Here is a 19,619-nt window from a genome sequence, read left to right as displayed (position 1 = left end):
GGTCATTGAGTGTGCATGCTCTCTGTATCCAGCGAGTCTTCGGCTGTATTCATTGTGCCTTGTATCCTGTGCTTACCTGTTTCTCTCATGAAATCCAAAACGTGTTCCTGTTTTGGATTGTCCCGTCAGACTAGTAAGTGTTCAGTTTAGTTTGTCAAGTGTTTAGCTTAGTTTAGTGTGAGTCAGTCTACGTCCCGTTTATTATCCTGTTTGTTCAGTTATACCCCAACGTGGGTTTTTGTTTAATTTTTTTGTGTGTAAATAAAAGTCTTTTTGTTCCCCCCGTACTACCATTGCCTGCAATTGGGTTTTCCACACCTGTTTCCTGACACATTCTATCTAAAAGCGAATGCTCAACCAGACTTGCCTGAAACGCCTCGTGTAACCACACCCCGGCGAATCTACGTAACTTCGTAACATGATTTGACTAAGACCGCCCAAATCTACACGTAGTTAAGGTGGGAATAATTGTAAATCTCATTGTATCGCCTGTCAGTACAATTGCTTTGGAACCTGATGTTAAGAATATGGTAAGAGGCGTTACATTTCCGTGAAATGCTTGCAGTATTTGACCAATCACTACGCACTGGTGAACTGGCCAATCATAGCACACCTCGCTTTTCAGAGCGATGAGCTTTGTAAAAAATCAGCGCGTTTCAGAGAGGCGGGGTAAAGAGGAGATACAAACATGAACGGTATGTGGAAAATACAACGTTTTTTAAACTTTAAATGGTGTATACACATTGCGTTACATCTAAAACAAACAATAATATTCGTTTTAGCCGTGCAATATGACGCCTTTAAATGCGACCAAACTACAGGACCCATTCAACAAATTGTTTATTTAATCAAATTAACATACAACAAAATTCAACAAATAATTTATTTAATAATATTATTATACAATAAAATAAAAATATAAATTAATATTAACATAAATTAAATAAAATATAAATGTGGATTCAGTTGTGGGTCTTCTTGATCTGTGTGTTTGTATTTCTCTCTGTTTCTTCATCTCATGTGCAGCGTCTCACTTGGATTAATAAAAATTTTTTTACAAACCATGATATACACAAAATAGAAAAATCTGTTGAGGTATTTCTGTCACACCGCCTAATACACACAGTATAATGCATCCACAAAAACATTAAAAGAAGAACTCAGAATTTGGTTTGAGGCACTTATTAGTAAGTAAAGTAGTAGTAGTAAATAATATTGTTCTTAATTTGAATCGTATTCTGTATTTGTTACTTTTGAGTCTACGTAAATCTATATAATCCATAGTGAAGTTCTTTGTTTGTATGCCCCTGATTTAACCCTTAAAGGGACAGTTCACCTAAAATAAACATTTTGTAATCATTTATTCACCCTCATGTCATTCCAAACCTGTATCTGACTCTTTCTTCAGTGGAACACGAAAGAAGATATTTTGAAAAATGTCTCAGTGGTTTAGTGTCCATACAATGGAAATCAATGGGGTGCAATGTTGTTTGGTTACCAACGTCCTTTAAAATATCTTCTTTTGTGTTCTGCAGAAGGAAGAAAGTCATACAGGTTTGGAAATACATGAAGGTGAATAAATTATGAGTTTCTTTTTGGTGGGAACTATCCCTTTAAATCTGGTTAGGGTTATTGGTTGACAAGCATGTTGATACAGAAATTAGTCCTATTAGCTGGAGAACTTGTTGTATTATCCATAAATACTCCTCCAAGAGGTGCAAAAGTGCCATCAAATTAAAAAAATAAACCCTAAACAATCTGATAAATAATCAGATGTTATTATTGATACAGACTTGATACAGTATGATCATATATAAAACATGACTCTGGTAATAGAACATTGCTTATGATTTTTAATAAGCATCATGTTTGTGTTAGATTGGATCAGGGAGTTCAGATGATTTTAACGGTTTGGTGCAGCTTCAGATCCGTGACGGAGGGCGGCTTGTTAAATGCTTTGGGAGTTTGTCGAGGATATGCGCAGGGGGAGGTGAGTTTGGAAGCTTGTGTCTGATCTAAACGCACCACTTTGTTGTGAAATGAGCAAGAATTCATGTTTTATTCATGAAGGTGATGTTTTATTAATGCTGTGTTGGATTGGCAGGGGTGTATGAGATGAGCTTCTTCTGATGGGGTCCAAGAAAACAGGACATGGCAAATACGTCAATGATTTTGGACTTCAGCATGGATTTGTACGTTTCTGCATTTGCCAGATGCTTTTATTCAAACTCAGAGTGCATCCAATGTATGCATTTGATCAGTATGCGTGTACCCTGGGAATCAAAGGCACGACCATTGCGCTGCTAATGCTATGATGTACAAATTGAGCTACAGGAGTCCTGGTAGCATGCTTGGCCATGTAGGTTTCTGGCATGTACTGTAAATTCTTTGGGATATCTTAGATGCAAACGACTGATTCAAAAACATTAACTAAAAAACTGGTGCTGTGTAGTTTTTCATAGAGCACTTCACACATACTAGACCTACAAGTTTAAGTAAGTGTTTAGAAATATTTCATATTTGGCTTTCTTTTCTGCATCCATGAAACGTGGTTATTGGGTAATCAAACACGTCCTGGTGATTTGGAGTAGTGTGTTGTTTTTGTAAATATTTGAAGTGATTTGGTGTTGGTTATGGCTGTATTTATTAAAATGTGCTTCTACAAGATTTGTAATTAGAGATGCAACGATATATCGGCCAATAATCGGTATCAGTCTGCAAAAGCAATTTTTCACACTATCGGCTATGGGGCGATAGTTTAAAAACAGCCGATGATCAGGGCTGATATATCCTGTCAATCAAAAGAGGACAGGAAAATGCAATGAATTTGTGCGCTGTATATAGAAAATGTTAAAAAAACATCACCAGTTTGATGTTCAATATTAATAGTCATTATCTGAATTAATAACATTCAGAAAGTTAAGAAATATTCATTTAATCTTCAGAATCAGCATCGACAGATATCACTCTGAATAATCGGCTATATCTGTATCGGTGGAGAAATTTAGTAGCTGTGATTCGGTGCCATATCTATTTTTAATATCTTATGTACTTTTCACCATCACCCTAGCGACTACAGATGAAACCTTGTATGGCTAAATCTGGCATTTGATGGTTTTAGATGCCCATGTTAATAAATGTGCATTGTCCCCTTTAAAAAAAAAGAATAGAGAAAGTGCGTCAGTGCCTGTAAAGAGAGAACTTGAAGGGTTCTGGTAACATAATGACTGTTAAATAAAGCAAAAAAAAAAAAAAAGCAGCTGGCATTTCACTTACATCTCTCCATGTCTTCTTCTGATATGTCATTCCTCTGTGAGTCTCACCTCTTTCTTTCTTCCTTTCGTCTTCTAAGAGCTGAAGCTTTGTTTCTATAGCAACTGAAAGAGCATGTTGATGAAACAATGGCCCTACTCTGATCAGTCAGGTGTCATGGAAAGCTGCCTGGATGTTTTTATTTTCTGTGGTTATAGACTTTCATATGTTTATATATTTTTTCCTCTATTCTTGTTTGTTTCAGACTGACTTGCTTTCAGTATATTCCCTTTAAGCACACACTTGTATATCTGTATATCCTACACAAATTGTGAAAATAGGAAGTACTAAACTCTTACTCTTTTTAGTGTATGTCCAACAACAAGCAAGTGGACATATGGACCTGATCACCACATATTTGTACAATATTTGCTTTTAATGCCCCCTCAGGTTAGATCAAAATATGAGGTGTATGTTACAAAATGGACAAAACACTAAGGTTTTAGGATACAGTATTTTAAATTTGACAGAATTCTACTGTTTATTTTGACAGATTTTCATGTATTTTTGATATACGATTAAAAACCTGTCAAATTACAAAAAAGACTGCAAATTTACATGAAAAACTGGTATTTTTCAGTATTTTATTTTCAGTTTTTTACAGGATTTTTGTTTAGAGTCAAATACGGTAAGAATTACAAAACTTCAAATTACAGAAAAAGACTGAAAATTTGGAAAAATGGAAAATGTCATTTTATGTGAATTTTTTTTACTTTATGGTATTTTTCTGTCGCCTCAGCTGCCAAAAAGTGTCAGTTTTTTTACGGGATTTTTACATTTTTTGTTTTTCAAAAATCATGTTTATATTATGTTATCATGTTTTTATTGTGTTTTATGATGTTAGTTAGCTGTAATTTTTGAGTTATTATGGCTTAAATCAAAACAAACCAACTGCACTTTGATTGATATTAATTGGAAGGCACAATAAAAAAAACATGATCTCTTTTTGGAAATAAACTCTTAATTTACAGTAGGAAATTTACAAAATATCTAAATGGAACACGACCTTTACTTAATATCCTAATGATAAAATAAAAATCTATCATTTTGACCTATACAATGTATTTTTGGCTATCGCTACAAATATACCCATGCTACTTATGACTGGTTTTGTGGTCCAGGGTCACGTTTACTTTCAGCAATACTAGATATTTCAGACCAGGCAGAGTGTGGTATTAAGCGTGTTTTGAAGGAAAATTATACGTGTGGAGAGCATTCACTCAACATCATAATCTCATTTTTTACGGAGGTGGCTTTCAGAGTGTTTTGTGTCACTATTTTCGGGGAAAGAACCCAAGTGCAGGCAGCGGTGGTACAAAAACAAGACTTTTATATACGAACAAAACAAAATCCCACGATGGGGTAAAACAAGGACAGGACTAAATGACGAAACAGAAAAACTTCCCTCGAGGGGGATAAAACAATGGAACAGAATAAACTAAGACTTGCGGTAATCAACATAAACCAAAACTAAATAACAGCTGTGACGCAACGTGGAGAACAGACAAGGTAATACAGTTCAACGGGGCAAGGTAATCCGATGGGCTAGACCGCAAGGTGATGAACAAGGCAAGGTAAACAAGACATGTAAGCAAAACGAACGAGCACAGGACAGCAAACACAAGAGCATTAAACAGGGAGACTAACAAAGGATGATTAACAAGGGACAGGTGTCGGGAATGAAACACTAATGGAAGGCTAAACGAGGAAACGAGAGGGGCGGGGCCAAAGACGAGACCGGAGAGTGTTTAGTGTGGAGAGAGGCATGTTATTGTTGGTTCTGACATAACATGCCTCTCTCCACACAAAACATGAGGCTCTGTCATGATACTGCCACAAGACCAAGAAAGACATGACATGATGAGGCAGAATCATGACAGTTTTGCATCTGAACTCTTCATATCATCTCTACATCCCTCTCACATCTACATCTTTCTCTCTTTCACAGGTGTGTTCCTGATTCTGTCAATGCCAGTTGGGCTGGCGTTCTCCTCAGAGGAGCTTCACCCCAGCCAAACCCTTCTGGACTTTGTCTCCATGTCACCGAGGAGCAGAACTCTTGTCACGCTCTCACCAGTGCCCTCGAGCTGGCAAGACGGTTCCAGCAGTGGGGAGCTGCACGACCAAGCTTTGCCCCCTCTTGAGGCCATCCACAGAAGCACTGTCCACACACTCCAGACACAGAGGACCACTGTACCTTCTGCCAAATATCAGGATATTACTGGAACAGACGCTATTACAACAGCAGGGGTCAATAAGGTCTACCCTACACTTGCTTTTATTCCCAGAGACCGGAAACCATCTCAAATCCCTCATTTAGAGAAAGCAGATGCACCCCAGCTGACCACTAAAACAGAAGCCCTGAACTTTAGCACTAATAGCAGCAGACAGCAGATCAACGCCACTGGATTGTACAATGGAAATCAGGCCACAAATCCTGGCTATGGACAATCTTTTTTCTCAGGGACTGAAAGCGATGTGGCCCCTGGTGCCAAGGATCCATCATCTCTTTTATCATCTTTATCATTTTCAGCTGCCAGATTTCACAAAGAACAAAATGCTGATGAGTCGGCTCCACACCACCACGCCATCACATCTCGTGACGTATCTTCGACTGAAAAACCAACGCTCCCTTTGGAAACGGTGGGAGAGGCATTGCCACAAACTGAAATCCGGTCTCCATCCCCAGCCCCGCCCTCCAAACACATAACAACATCCAACGTCACACCGTTAGCAGACAGCAGAAGATCTGTCAAAAACAAGTTGGACGCGAACCCGACCGCTGAGTCTCTTCAGCCCCTGACTGATGTCTCAGACATTATCAACAGCACAGATGCCTCATGGCCCGCAGCGAATGATTCAGACGTCTCAAAGACACCTTCCACAGAGAGCGGGAGCTTCATGAACAGGCAGGTCCCAGCCACCACGCAAGGACCGTGGGGGTCCGGTAACCAGTCAGGTCCTGCACTGGCTCCTCCTCATGAAAAAAACACCATCTGCCTGGACAAAATGGACATTGTGTGGTTGGTTCTTGTCATAAGCGTGCCTGTTTCTTCATGCTGTGAGTAACCATATCACACCACCTCCAGTTTTTACAAGCCCTCTCTATCTAGTTTTCTGAAACTTTTACTTTAAGGAAGAACATGGATGCCAGCCCTTTATGGCTTTGAGTATTTTCCTTGCAAGTTTCTTAAACACTTCATACAAAAATTCTGAAATGGATGTGGTCCTAAGCTAAAATGAAAACAGTTAGATATGAAATATGCATCGGCGCATGTGCTTTGATTCATATATTCTTTTCTTCAGCTGTGTTGCTTACCGTATGCTGTATGAGGAGAAAAAAGAAGTCTGCCACTCAGGAGAACAACTTGAGCTACTGGAATGACGCTATCACTATGGATTACTTCAGTCGCCATGCTGTGGAGCTGCCACGCGAGATACAATCACTGGAGACAGCTGAGGTACTAGTAGAGGACCAGAAACTAGAAAACCTAAGCTTACATGAGACATCTAAACACTGAGTTCTGGGTGTGAGCTCCAGGGCTCCGAAAACATCTCAGTACGGCTAAATCTGGGATTTCAGGAGGCATGTCACTTAAACCCCTAGTGTGTAAAACAGCGAATGTCTAAACTAAAGCGGTATGAATTAAATTTTAATCAAAGGAATTAGATTTACTCTACATTTTTTACTAATTTCAAAATTAATAATAATAATATCTAAGATTTGACAACAAAGTAAGGTTTGGATGTTGTAGACCTATCCGAATAAGATAAATGAGACAGAATAGATATCCACTGTTTTTCTCTTTGCTGAGGTATCATTAAAAACTAAAAATACTCACTGGACTCAAGGTCCTGTGTGCTTAAAGATCCTCAGCTAGTGGATACTGAACATACTTACAGTACTAATGTATGACGTTATAATTTGCATTTAGCTACTTGAGGAAGGTTATATTGAATGATGAATAGGTTGATTGTTGATAATTGATCTCACTGTGTATTTACTGGTAGTTGAATATTTGTTTTGTATGACCCTGTACAGCATAAACAGGATTAGAGAATGGATGGATGAATGTTGTCTATAAAAGGAGTTTTCAAACTGGGGTCCGAGGACCCCCAGAGGACCACAAGGAAATGACAGGAGTTCACAGAAAAGTCTAGAGAACAGCTGTAAAAAAATAAAAATAGGCCTAAATTAATAAGATTGAAATAAATTAGTAAATAAATAACTTAGATTAAATAACAAAAATAATAATCTATTAAATTGGAAAAATGAAATAAACAAATAATACTTTTAGCAGTACATTACAATAGTGAGAGGAAAATATAATAATATAACTTAATAGAAACTACAATTTTATTTAATATATTCTTTTTTCAGTGTATATAAATTGTGTTTATAAAAGATAGATACATATGATAGAAATTATCTAAATGATTGAAAAGTGGTCTGTATCGCCCCCCGGTGTACATTGTGGTATAATGTTAGGTTGTCATCTTTTCCATTTCATCTTTTTTTCCATGTTATGCTCCTGGCGGTTTCTGACAGGACTGTAATGAGGATGAAGGAACATGTTTGGAATGCTGGTGACCCTCAGGTGTTCATATAAACCCTCTATGTTAGAGAAACAACATAGATGTCAATTTCCTTACTTTTGTCTTTAGACAAGATAATCTCTTACCTCGATAAACCTCATATTTGACAGGTGCAATTTAACCTGCTCATCTTCTCCCCTCAATTCCTCCTCTTCATTTCACAAACCCCTCCCTCGTCTCCATGGCAATGAAGCTCAATAGCAGCACTGTAAAAATTACCATACGTGTGTATAGCAAACAGACCCGGAGGCAAACCTGATTGTTCCACGTTAATCGTTTGTAGCTTTGTAGTTTCTGGTGTTTATGCCTTTAACAGGGTAAAAGACATGTATCCAATAGTTATGCTTCTCACTTTGTGTTTCAGGACCAAGAGACGTTCCTGCCCCCTAATGGCGACTACAGCGACAGCGGTGTGGTTCTGGTTAACCCTTTTTGCCAAGAGACTCTTTTTATCAATAGAGACAAAGCCTCTGACATCTAGACGCACTGTCTGGCCATTATTGACAGCATCAGATGGAGACAAAATCAATGTGGATTTCTCATCCCTGCTTGCATTTTTTAAGAATACATAAATATATATACAAATAAATCTATATAAAAATACAAACAGTATATGTGGTGAACCTTCAGAGACTGTGGTTTATATATGAAACAGGTTTCAAGGAGCTGAAAGAATATGAGAAAAAAGAACAAATGCTATTTAGTATGAGGGGAAACCCTGCGATATTTTTCTGATGTGGATTTTTTACAGACGCTTAATTGTGATAAGGGTTTTTATGTCCTTTTGAATAAAACCAGTAAGTGTGGTTTCTTTTATGTTCCAGTGGCTTTGGATATACGCAGAATGCTGAGAAAAATGACGTGTGCTGTAAGGATGTTTGTGTGACCCGTAACACTTAATATGATTACTTAAAAAGCCTGCCGCACTTGAATTCTGTATGTAAGGCGATGTGGGGGTAAAGGGCATTGATTCTGGAGGGGTTCTGAAATGGGTTCACTGGGTTGCCATGGTAACCCTCGCTTCACTCATGGATGAGCTTGAGTCGACTTTTTGTGTTAGCATCATGACAACGAAATTTTGAGTCACCAGCCAAAGGACAAAATGAAATGTCCCAATATGTTCACTGTTTTGTGTGCTTGTATGTGTCTTGTTGCATGCATCCTTCCTGATTTGAAGTGTATGTGTGTCTTTAAACAAGATATCAAATGGATTTTCATTTATAATATCCTTTAGTTGTTATATACACACTACAATTACTTAATACAGTTGCACAAACAAAAAATGCCAGTGAAATGCCTCATACAGTATAAAGTTATTTGTATGGTAATGTTACATGCTCTAAATATCATCTCTGGTTAATTGTTTGAATGTGTTTGTGTTCAACTTCTATAAGCAGAACTTGCATTAGTGTAAATGCATTCTGTTTTATTAAACCGTTATATTTCTTTATTTGCTATGTCATGCTCTGAAGAAAATGGCACTACTATTGCTTGACAGGTTGGCGATATATATATATATTTTTTGTTAGAATGAGTTTTTTTAGTAAAGGGTGTGAATGTGTGTGCTTGTGGTTCTGTATGTTTGTCTATTTCTGTCCGTTGTGTGTGTGTGTGCATTAAAGTATTCTGTTTTAAGAGAATGAGACCAAAATTGATTCCTTATATTTCTTGTCACTTCTCCAGTGCTTACTGCTGTATTGTACAGTTTTTTAGATGAATGTTAATATCGCTGGATGTAATAGAGTGTACGTGTTAGATATAAATGGCAAAATACATACAGAGAAACTATTTTATTTTGTACTTTCTTGCCAATGAGGTTGGTAATATACTTTTTGATCATAACTTCATTTATCACATCACATTTTCCTTGTGTTTAGTAGATTTTTTTGTATTGTTTCAATGTATTTGTATTTTTTTCTGTTTTCTCCATTTGTTATTGCTTTTTTGCTGGCATGTTTTAAATATGCAAGGAGAGAAAGATAATCGCTCAGTTAAAAATAAATACTCCTGCATATTATAAATCATGTCTATTTTTTGTAGCACATAAACTGTACTTTTTACTGCTGAGCAATAAAAATAAAAAGCTTTGAAGGCTTCTTCAGTCTGGAGTTGATTTTTGTCTTGTTGTTTTTTATCTTATAAGTGTTGCACAAACGTATTTATTCTGATGTTTATTTATGCCTTGGTGAAAACCACTACTGTATATTTTTTGCCAGAGCTGCCCTGTTTGAAGTTTTCTGGAATCTTCTGTTAGACCTGTATGCTGAATGAAGCATTTCTATTCACAGTGCTGTTCAGCGTGACACAACTGTGGCCTTCACTGGATCATGCATTCATTTGTAATCTCTTAAACAGCAACAGGTGTTTGTAGTGCTTTCATAAACCCCCTTGATCCAATGGATATGCAGTTTTGTTAGTTTTTGTTATGCAGTTGTACATTCTGCAGAGGTGGACGAAGTACACAACTTCCTTACTTGAGTGAAAGTACAGATACTACTGGTCAAATTTTACTCCACTACAAGTAAAAGTTGTAAAGACAGATTCTTACTTGAGTAAAAGTACAGAAGTACGTGCTTTTAAAAGTACTCAAGTATTAAAAGTAAATTTCCTTTATGTCAGTTGTGCATTGTTTTATTGTCGTATACCGTATGCCTCTGAAGCAACCTACTGAATACATTGAGTAGCTCACAGTATCAGTGGTATTAAAGGAGTAGTTCACTTCAAAATTTGCCCCCATTGACTTTCCATAGTCATTTTTATTCCTACTATGGAAAGTCAATGGGGGCAAATTTTGCAGTGAGCAACTCCTTTAAGAGCTTTATATGTTTAGCACATATATGTTTAGTTTAGATATAATCCATTTAGCCTAATTATCCTCATTAGCCCCTAGTCTTATATGTATTTATGAGCAGTGTTCTTTTATTTTGTATATTCCTTTTACCAGTTTTGGCAGCAATTTACCAGTAAGTAGTAAGGTTCTTGTAAATAGTAAAGTGTAGAAGCCATGTGTTTGTTGGATTTATTACCATTTGTATTACCATAATTTAACTACAAACATAAACTATAGCAAGTATAATGAAACTATGGTATTTTTAGTTGCTGTGGTTTTACTAAAGATTATTAATTGGAGTATGGTTCCTATATATAGAAAATGGTAAATTTGTGGATACTGTGGTTTTACTGCAAATACCATCCCTGCTGAAAAAAAACAATTAATTTTTGAATTAGAATGAGATTTTTAAATAAAATTCCTCTTTGTAGTGTGTTTTGGGTTTTATTCCAATAGGATTTACCATCCCAACAATAGAATCCATCACATACAGGTAGACAACAAGTATCCATAGTACAATTCCCATTATAACCATTAAATCCATTACATGTTGTATTTTGGGCAGGGTTATATTGTTTTTATACATATATACAGGAACACTTCAACTATAGTTACTTCAGTAAAAACATCATTCATTTTCCAAATTGCTTTAAATGATACAGCAGCAGATCATAAGTTAACACGCACGCGTAGCTCAAGGTGTATGTGATGCTTATTTACCGTTTAGCCGTTATGCCGATCATTTTCATGACATTGTTTCTACGAGCTTTGACTGATCGTAACCCACAGATGATTACACCACACTTTAACATGTGCCTTTTTCGTCTTGTATTGTTATATTTGCCTTTTTAGAGCGCTATCAACGGTGTAGCAGCGCCTACGTTTGCATTAGTTTAGCGGGGAAGATCCCAGAGTTGCCAGATTTGCGTAAAAAAATCCGCCAAGTGGCCATTCAAAGCTTGCCGGAAAACCGCGAGCTTAGAAAAACGGAAATACTTGGCAACAGTAAAAGGTCCTGGCAGAACGCAAGCCAGATAAATTGCGCACACAGGAAACCCCGCTGCATAGAAACCATTTTCTACTTTTGGACCTTTTTATAAATGTGGTGGAGTAAAAAGTATGATATTTGTCTTTCAAATGTAGTGAAGTTAAAGTACAAGTACTCCGAAAAAATAATACTCAAGTAAAGTACAGATACTCAGAAAGTGTACTTAAGTACAGTACTCGGGTAAATTTACTTCGTTACTGTCCACCTCTGACATTCTGATATATTATACTGTATATACATTACTATGAATATATTCCAACGTTGAATCATGCTATTTTGTGTTGCTTTACCCTTTCCCCACTTACCCTTGACACCTTTAATCTTAAAATATAAAAATCAGCCTTAAAATTTGTGACGTTTTCATCATTTTGAAAAGGAAGTAGTTCTAAACTAATCTCTGAAGAATTTTTTTAAAAGAAAACTCCAGATAAATGTTGTCAATATTACTTTTAGAGTGAATCATTTTTTTTGTAATTTTGCCAAGTGAAAATATAATTTGTGTATTTAGCCTCCTTGTCACTTCCATTACAAAATACTATCAATCTAAATGTGAGATGTGATAGATAACACTTATTAAGGTAGGCCTATTAATTCACAAAAACATTTACTAGAATAGACTCTCTCCAGTAAAGTGTGTAAATACATTTATGGGCATTGTTAGTGTACAAATGAGTAAAAAAGTAAATGTTCAAAAGTAAAAGCTGTTATTTTCTTAAAAACTATATGGCCGAGAGTGCCATAATTTAATAAACATTTTAATTATTGAGTATAAACAAAATTTACATTCACAATGCCATACATAAGTGTTTATGTAATTTAAGTAACATTCAAATGTTGTATAACCACCAAAAAGTCAGAAACAACAGTTGCACAATCTGTTCCGATTCCGAAAGACCATATCACTGCGATGTGATTGGTGGAAGAATCACATTATCGCTCAGCGATTGGACAGTACAGCTGTCAATCACAAGTCTGCATTCCCATCCGGGTTGCACGGGCACGGGAGGCAACACTATCCGGTTTATTGGGCGAGTGTGTCACACTTTCAGCTGGTCAGTGTGTCATGCTGCTCCCTTTAACACGAGAACACACATGAAACACACGGACCGTCGAGAAGACACGCACGCACGGACTCGTTTACCGTTGTTTCAGACGCCGCGTTTGATCGTTTTCGAGCTTATTTAGATTGTAGTTGAAGAGATTTGTGGATAAGATGGCGGATGTGGCTCCGGCCGGCGCGGAAAAGAGTCTGGATGACTTCTTCGCCAAACGAGACAAGAAGAAAAAGAAGGAGAAGGGCAAGGGAAAGGAGCAGGTGACCGGTGGAGCAGCGACGGCTGTAAAAAAGATGAAGAAGGAGAAGGAGAAGTCGACGAAGAGTGATAATCAGGACGCGCAGATGGAGAAGGTAACGCGGCGTTCAAAACTGAAAATCAAACCTCCATAACACGCACGGATGTGTAGTAAAACCTTGCGAGACGCCTAGAGCACATTTATGGGCATCGAGTGGACGTTTGAATTATGAACACAGCTATAATGTCCAGAAATGTTGTCTGAAAGCGTATGGGACGTTGTAAATTCTAATTTCCATCTGTCAGTCGTGCTAACACCTGCTATTACCAAGTTTCAAAACATTACTACGTTCCCCAATGTCGAATAGTGATCGTGTTACCGTTATCTGCAGTACTGGTAATGTTGCTCTGTAATGTAACGTAAGCGAGGCAGTTATTGGTCTGAAGTGCCACATGTTTGCTGGTGTGAGGACATTCATCCCGCAGAGAATCAATCTTTTATAACTGCGCCATATGCTTATTTCTCTCCGCCAGAGACGGTTATGTTCCCGGTAGACACGTGTTGTTAAAAGCTGGTCTGTTGTAGGTGTAATAGTTAGTTTAGTCTTCTTAACATGGATTGTGAGTTTTTGTCTGGCCGTGTCTACTATGTATTTCACAATGACATTAGATCCCTGTCTAGGCCAAATATCGTCCCTAACATGTCAAACTCATGAGCCTCAAATCATATCAGAGTTAGTGGATACAAAAAAATCTTTTGCCTGAATTTAAATTATTGGAGATCTGTAAAGTGACCGCACTAATATAATGACGTGTGTGTGTGTGCGTGTGTCCAAAAGCATTCACGTAGTTGACGAATAAATCGTACATGTGCAGCAATTTAGAAAACAGACTGTTAATATTACATTTTTAAATGATTTATGTTTAGAATATAAAATGGCATAAAGAGATTGAACATCTAGGGGTGTAACGATACACTCAGCTTACGATTCGGTACATATCTCGATGCTGGGTTCACGATAAAATACACATCTCGATATTTTGAACAAAATAAAAAAAATAATTTATTTTCAAAATATTAACAATTTCAGTAACTTTTTTTGTTGCACATACAACTTAATAAAGAATTTTAATATTTTAAGGCTTAACTGAACATGCTGTACTGCAGGTTTGTGTCAATTTTGACGGCAAATTTTGATTTAGGTTTAGTCTTTTGACTAAAATGCAATTTAGTTTTAATCATATTTTAGTCATCCCCATCATTTTAGTTTTAGTTGACAAAATCTACATTATATTTAGTCTACTAAAATCTATCTGATTTAACTAATTTAAATGGTGTAATTGAATGTTCCATACAAAGATTTAACTGTTTCGACATAATTTACTTTACCTTGGAATTAAATGAAACCAGGTCATTACCTTTATTTTTCAGAAAAGTTGAGTAACTACTGGATATGCATTGTTGTAACACAGAGAATATTAGACCATGAACGACATGTAGCAGTTCATCCAGTCTCATTTTGACTCAATTGACTCGTTCGTTCAGTGAAGGGCGTGTTCATTCAGTACATTCAACCAATGAAACGCTCTGACAGAGCTCACACTCAAACGCTATTGGCTCGTGTCTCTTTGAAGCTGCGCTGTCTTTGCTTGAGACAGAAATGAATGAGAAATATCTTTCAAAAATACATATTACATAAACTGTATTACATTTCTTCAATCATGCAAATCACATACTTGTTTTTTAGCATGTCATTCGATCTTTTAATCTACGGTACGACTCACTTCATCGCTTCACTAATCAGTACAGCGCTGGTTTCTTTTGGCTTTATGTTGCATATCACGTTATACGATACGATAAACTAACGCTTCAAGTTTGCTGTGTTTTACCGGCGATTGTGAGGGAAAATAAAACGCTTTGTAAATCACGTGGAGACATAGATTGCGTCTTGTGCTTCTCTCTCTACCGCGTATGTGAGATAAGCACACGTGACACGCTGGCGCAGAGTAGGTAGCGTCGTGACCGCTCAACGAATAGGGTTAAACATCATGTCGTAAAATATCCCCATCTCTTCTTCGATGCGCATCGTGACATTTTTGCAAAGTTAAATATCGTAGTACGAAGTATCGTTACACCCCTAATTGCATATTAGTCTCTCAACTACCCATTTCCAAGTTAGGTGTATAGTTAATTTTCAAACAGATGAAAGGTTTTCTAACTCTTTTAAAATGATTATGCACAAAGAGCCTACATTTTAATTTTACATTTTGAAAAAAAAAAGTTGTATTTTTGTGTTTTTATTTGTGTGAAGATGAAGAACAGAGTTTCGGCAGCTTCCATTAGTTTCCTATGGAAATCTGTGCCTTCTGTTGATCAGAATAAGTTTATGATTGAAAAAGTGAAAATTGTCTAAAAGAAGTCGAGCTGACTTTATTTTACCATCTGGTATTGAAAATTTTAATTAAACGGTCTTGAAAGAGATCTGTGTGTCAGATTAACAGTTCCGATTTTGCTTATCTTGCAAATGAAAAGATGTAAATATACAAGCCAGAGGAGAGAGGTCCTGTGTCCTGCTTTTCATCACCAAATTATATAATTTTTGTTTTATTTATTATGATGATGAACACCATGAGAAACAGACAGTCCTGTGACGCCGCTGTAAGCACCAGAAATGCTCGGCGCTCTTGAATAGCAGGTTTCAAAATGTGATTCATCATTAAACAAAAAAAGAGTGTGTGAAAATATTTCACTGACGCCATGACAACGTTTACAGTGTTTTCATTTGACTATCTGAAATTTGCCAGAGATGGAGGTTAAAGGGATAGTTCACCCCCCCAAAAAAATCTGTCACGATTTACTCACTCTCAAGTTGTTCCAGACCTGTATAGTAGTTTTTGTTTCTACTATGGTAGTCAGTGGTGGCCAAGAACTGTTTGGTTACAAGCATTCTTCCAAATATCTTTCTTTGTGTTCAGCAGAACAAATACATTTCTACAGATTTGCAACAAATTGAGGGTGAGTACTTCATGGCAGAAGTTTCATTTTTGGGTGAACTATGCCTTGAAATGTTGTAGTTCTGTAGTGTTTAATAGTTTCATAAACCCACCTTTCTCTCTTTCTAAATCTTCAGGAGGATGAGGAATGGAAGGAATTTGAGCAAAAGGAAGTGGACTACAGTGGACTCAGGCTTCAGGCTCTGCAGATAACGTAAGAACCTCAAACTATGGACTCAGTTACTGGATGTTCCTACCACTCTCCAGTTCCTACTATTGTTCAGTTCACATATTCTGTATCATGTGGTTTATGCGGCCATTTCAAATGTTTTTGACATGACCGCCTGTACGCTGAGGTCAAAATGTAATATTGGTCAGTTTTCCCTGACAGTGATGAGAAAGAAGAGGAAGAGTATGAGAAGGAGGAGGTTGGAGAGGATGGTGAGATCATTCTGGTCAGTGGTGATAAAGTCTCTGGACCCTGGAACAAATCAGGTGGCCCCCCTTCAGCTCCTCCTGGTGAGTGGCCAATATTGACGTTCTTATACACTGAAGTAGCATTTTAATTTAGTTTTTAATCTTTTTTTCTTTAGATTTTGTTGTTATTTTATGGAAAATGTCTATCCAACTTTTTTTTTTTTTTTTAGCTGAGGAAGTTGAGGTTCCGGAGCCCAAGGCACCTGGCGTGTATCGTCCCCCAGGGGCCCGGTTAACATCTACCAAGAGAAGTCCAGCTCAAGGACCCCCAGAGATCTTCAGTGATGCTCAGTTTCCCTCTCTCCTCTCCACCGCCAGACACGTGGAGACTCGCAAGTAAGACTTTAAACAGTCTCTTCTTTTGTCCGTCACTAAACCAGATTTCTCAGAGTCTTATTTCTTTACTGCAATCACACTTTGTAGGATTACACCTTTGACTCATGAATGATTGGACAGCTAGAAATGACAAAACTGTCAACCTGTTTATAGCGACAGGATGTGTACAGTTCTTAAATCGCTTAAAATAAAATAATTTTGTGAAATGCATGCCTAGAAAGCATATTCAGTATGTTTGAATATTATGATGTCTTTAATTGCCCTCTCGTTTGTTAGTTGCTAAATGAATAGAAGTAAATTGTAAATGTTTTATTGTACTGAACAATATACAGCCGTGGAAAAAATGAAGAGACCATTTCAGAATAATTTTGTTTTTCTGAATTGACTATTTATAGGTATGTGTTAAGGTAAAATTATCATTTTTGTTTCATTCTGTAAACTACTAGCAAGATTTCTCCCAAATTTCAAATAAAAATATTGTTTCTATATTCATTTATTTGCAGAAAATGAAAACTGGAGAATCAGGTCAAAAGAAAAGATGCTCTGTATTTTTCAGACCTCAAATACTGCAAAGAAAACAAGTTCATATTTACGTTTAAGCAATACAACAATACTATTTCTACATGTATTTAGGAAAAGTTAAAAAAAAATTCTTAACTTTGATTGTCAGTTTTCATGTGTCTTGTCATGCTGTCAGTCTTTCACATTGCTGTTGGATGACTTCATGTCACTCCTGAGGTTTGATTTTGTTGAAATTCAACAGACACTTGACTGGAATGGCCACAATACATCTAGAAATGCTGATTAAATAAAGATTTGGAATGGTCTCTTATTTCAGTGGCTGTATATTGGTCAATAAGACAACATATCATTCCTGTTATAGCCAAATGTTCAGAGCAAATCATATTGAGAGAAACTTTTTGTTCTAGGGACAGAGAGATTGAGAAGACTTTTGAGGTGGTCAAGCACAAGAGCCGAGTCAGAGAAGGAGAAGGCCCGGGATCCACGCAGCAGCTACAGTTAGATAACCAGTACGCCATCCTGGGGGACAAATAAAAGCCATCACCCCCCCCCCCTGAGCCTACTGCCACTGGTGAAGCAAGACTCGCAGGGGGAAAACATGACCTGCAGCTGTCTGATGCAGTCCTGAACAAGCTGGAGATACCTGTGCCCATCAACACACACACGCACGCACGCACGCACGCACGCACACACACACACCAAACTGATCCCACCCCACACAAGGTTTTGACACACCCATTTCTAGCGTTCAGAATCTCATTCACACACTGAGATTCAGGCTGATAAAAGGCTTCCCTTATCAACTGCATTCAAACAGGCTGCAGCTACAGGAACTGACTGAAATGTAAAAATCTGCTTTATTCCACACCGTACACCAAGATGAATGACACTGCATAAACCGAACAAGGCACCAAGCGTTTATTACGGCGGGCTTCCTCATGGGGTTGGCTGGCTGGCAGAGCCACTGGACATCAGCCAACTCTTCAAAAATGAGAAAAGCCACTTTGAGGATGGAGACATTGGGTTAGAAATAAAAAAAACTGCTGTTGGGGATCTTTTTTTCTTTGCTACATCAGTATAGCTCCCACATTTTTGGATTTACTTTTCTTTTTTTTTTCCATTTTGTTTTGCGCAAAGCTGGAGTTTTTGGTTTGGGCACTAGAGAGGGAGACTACCTCAGTTCCATATCTGTGGTTACCATGTCGACCAGGTCCTGAGTTTAGAATGGCCAAAAAGGAGCGTTCAGTGTTTCACCTTGAACTTGATAATTGTGTTTCTTATTGCGGGCCTTTGTGCAAGATCTGTCGATAGGGCATGAAAGTGCGTAGTCTTCAAATTTACTATTTAAAGTGACCTTATTGTGGAAAAAGAAAGTGATGGGAGATATATATATATATAAATTATATATATTAAGAGAATGTGTTAAAATATCGTTCTGGAAGACACTTCCTGGTCGTGTTTTGGGCAAATGCCTGCTTGAATCTTACCACTCTGAGGAGTTAAAATCTCTGAATCTCTAAACCCTCTGTAAGAATGTAGTTGTAAATTGTAGTCTGTTGAAACATTGCGAGTATTAGATATTCTTTAACAATGTCCCTTTAACCCCCTCCATCCCTCTTACTGTCCCATTCTGCTCATTTTATTTGATTTCATCATGATTGGCAAACTATTAAAGCTTCTAATCTCATCACTGTTTCTGATCTGTTTTCTTATTTTGACCAGTAGAGGGTACTGTCGTCACGTGTTGACATCACGTGTTGACATTGGTTGTAACAGTAATTTGTTGGATTCAGTGGCTATTAAAACAGATAGACGATTTAAAACGTGCTTATATTTAGTTGTAAGCCTGTTACAGTCTTGCCATTTTACATGTCCTAGCAAGTGTTTTAAGATCTGGGATGATTGCAAATTGAATTGAAATTGTCATTGTATAGCGCTGTATACAATAAAATTAGAAGCGCTGCGCCTGTTGATGTAAAAAACAAACTTATAACAATAGACAAATAAAAAATATCATATAGAGCATTTATGTAGAAAGATAAAATAAGGAAATGTGCTTGACAGTACAAAGTCACTTCTGCATTATCGTATTAGACTTGCAAAACTACACTGTAAAAAACAACTATAGGATTTACTTGTTTTAAATTGCGCACAGTTTTTAAAAGTAAAAAAATAAGTAAATCTAGTTGTTTTTTTACAGTGTACACCAAAA

The 19,619-nt window shown here is 37.1% G+C and overlaps 2 protein-coding genes across 2 annotated transcripts in view; both read left to right on the top strand.

Moving 5' to 3' along the window:
* Positions 1–10,010, top strand: part of tmem108 (transmembrane protein 108) — a 55,455-nt gene extending 45,445 nt beyond the window's left edge. The window contains exons 3-5 of the mRNA XM_057323235.1: positions 5,261–6,373; positions 6,619–6,773; positions 8,273–10,010. Of these exons, the coding sequence (XP_057179218.1) occupies positions 5,261–6,373; positions 6,619–6,773; positions 8,273–8,389 (1,385 nt within the window). The 3' untranslated portion in view covers positions 8,390–10,010. The remainder of the gene's footprint in view (positions 1–5,260; positions 6,374–6,618; positions 6,774–8,272) is intronic.
* Positions 10,011–12,789: 2,779 nt separating this feature from the next.
* cdv3 (carnitine deficiency-associated gene expressed in ventricle 3) lies at positions 12,790–19,135 on the top strand. Its single transcript, XM_057322471.1, has 5 exons — positions 12,790–13,194; positions 16,210–16,286; positions 16,464–16,591; positions 16,720–16,885; positions 17,815–19,135. The coding sequence occupies exons 1-5, from the start codon at positions 13,000–13,002 to the stop codon at positions 17,939–17,941; spliced, it is 693 nt and encodes a 230-aa protein (XP_057178454.1). The 5' UTR covers positions 12,790–12,999; the 3' UTR covers positions 17,942–19,135.
* The last annotated feature ends 484 nt before the right edge of the window (positions 19,136–19,619 follow it).

Source organism: Triplophysa rosa, linkage group LG23 (genome assembly GCF_024868665.1).
Source record: "Triplophysa rosa linkage group LG23, Trosa_1v2, whole genome shotgun sequence".
Classification (NCBI taxonomy): Eukaryota; Metazoa; Chordata; class Actinopteri; order Cypriniformes; family Nemacheilidae; genus Triplophysa; species Triplophysa rosa.
The sequence above is the reverse complement of the archived record's forward strand: the minus strand, read 5'-3'. Positions and strand labels throughout refer to the sequence as shown.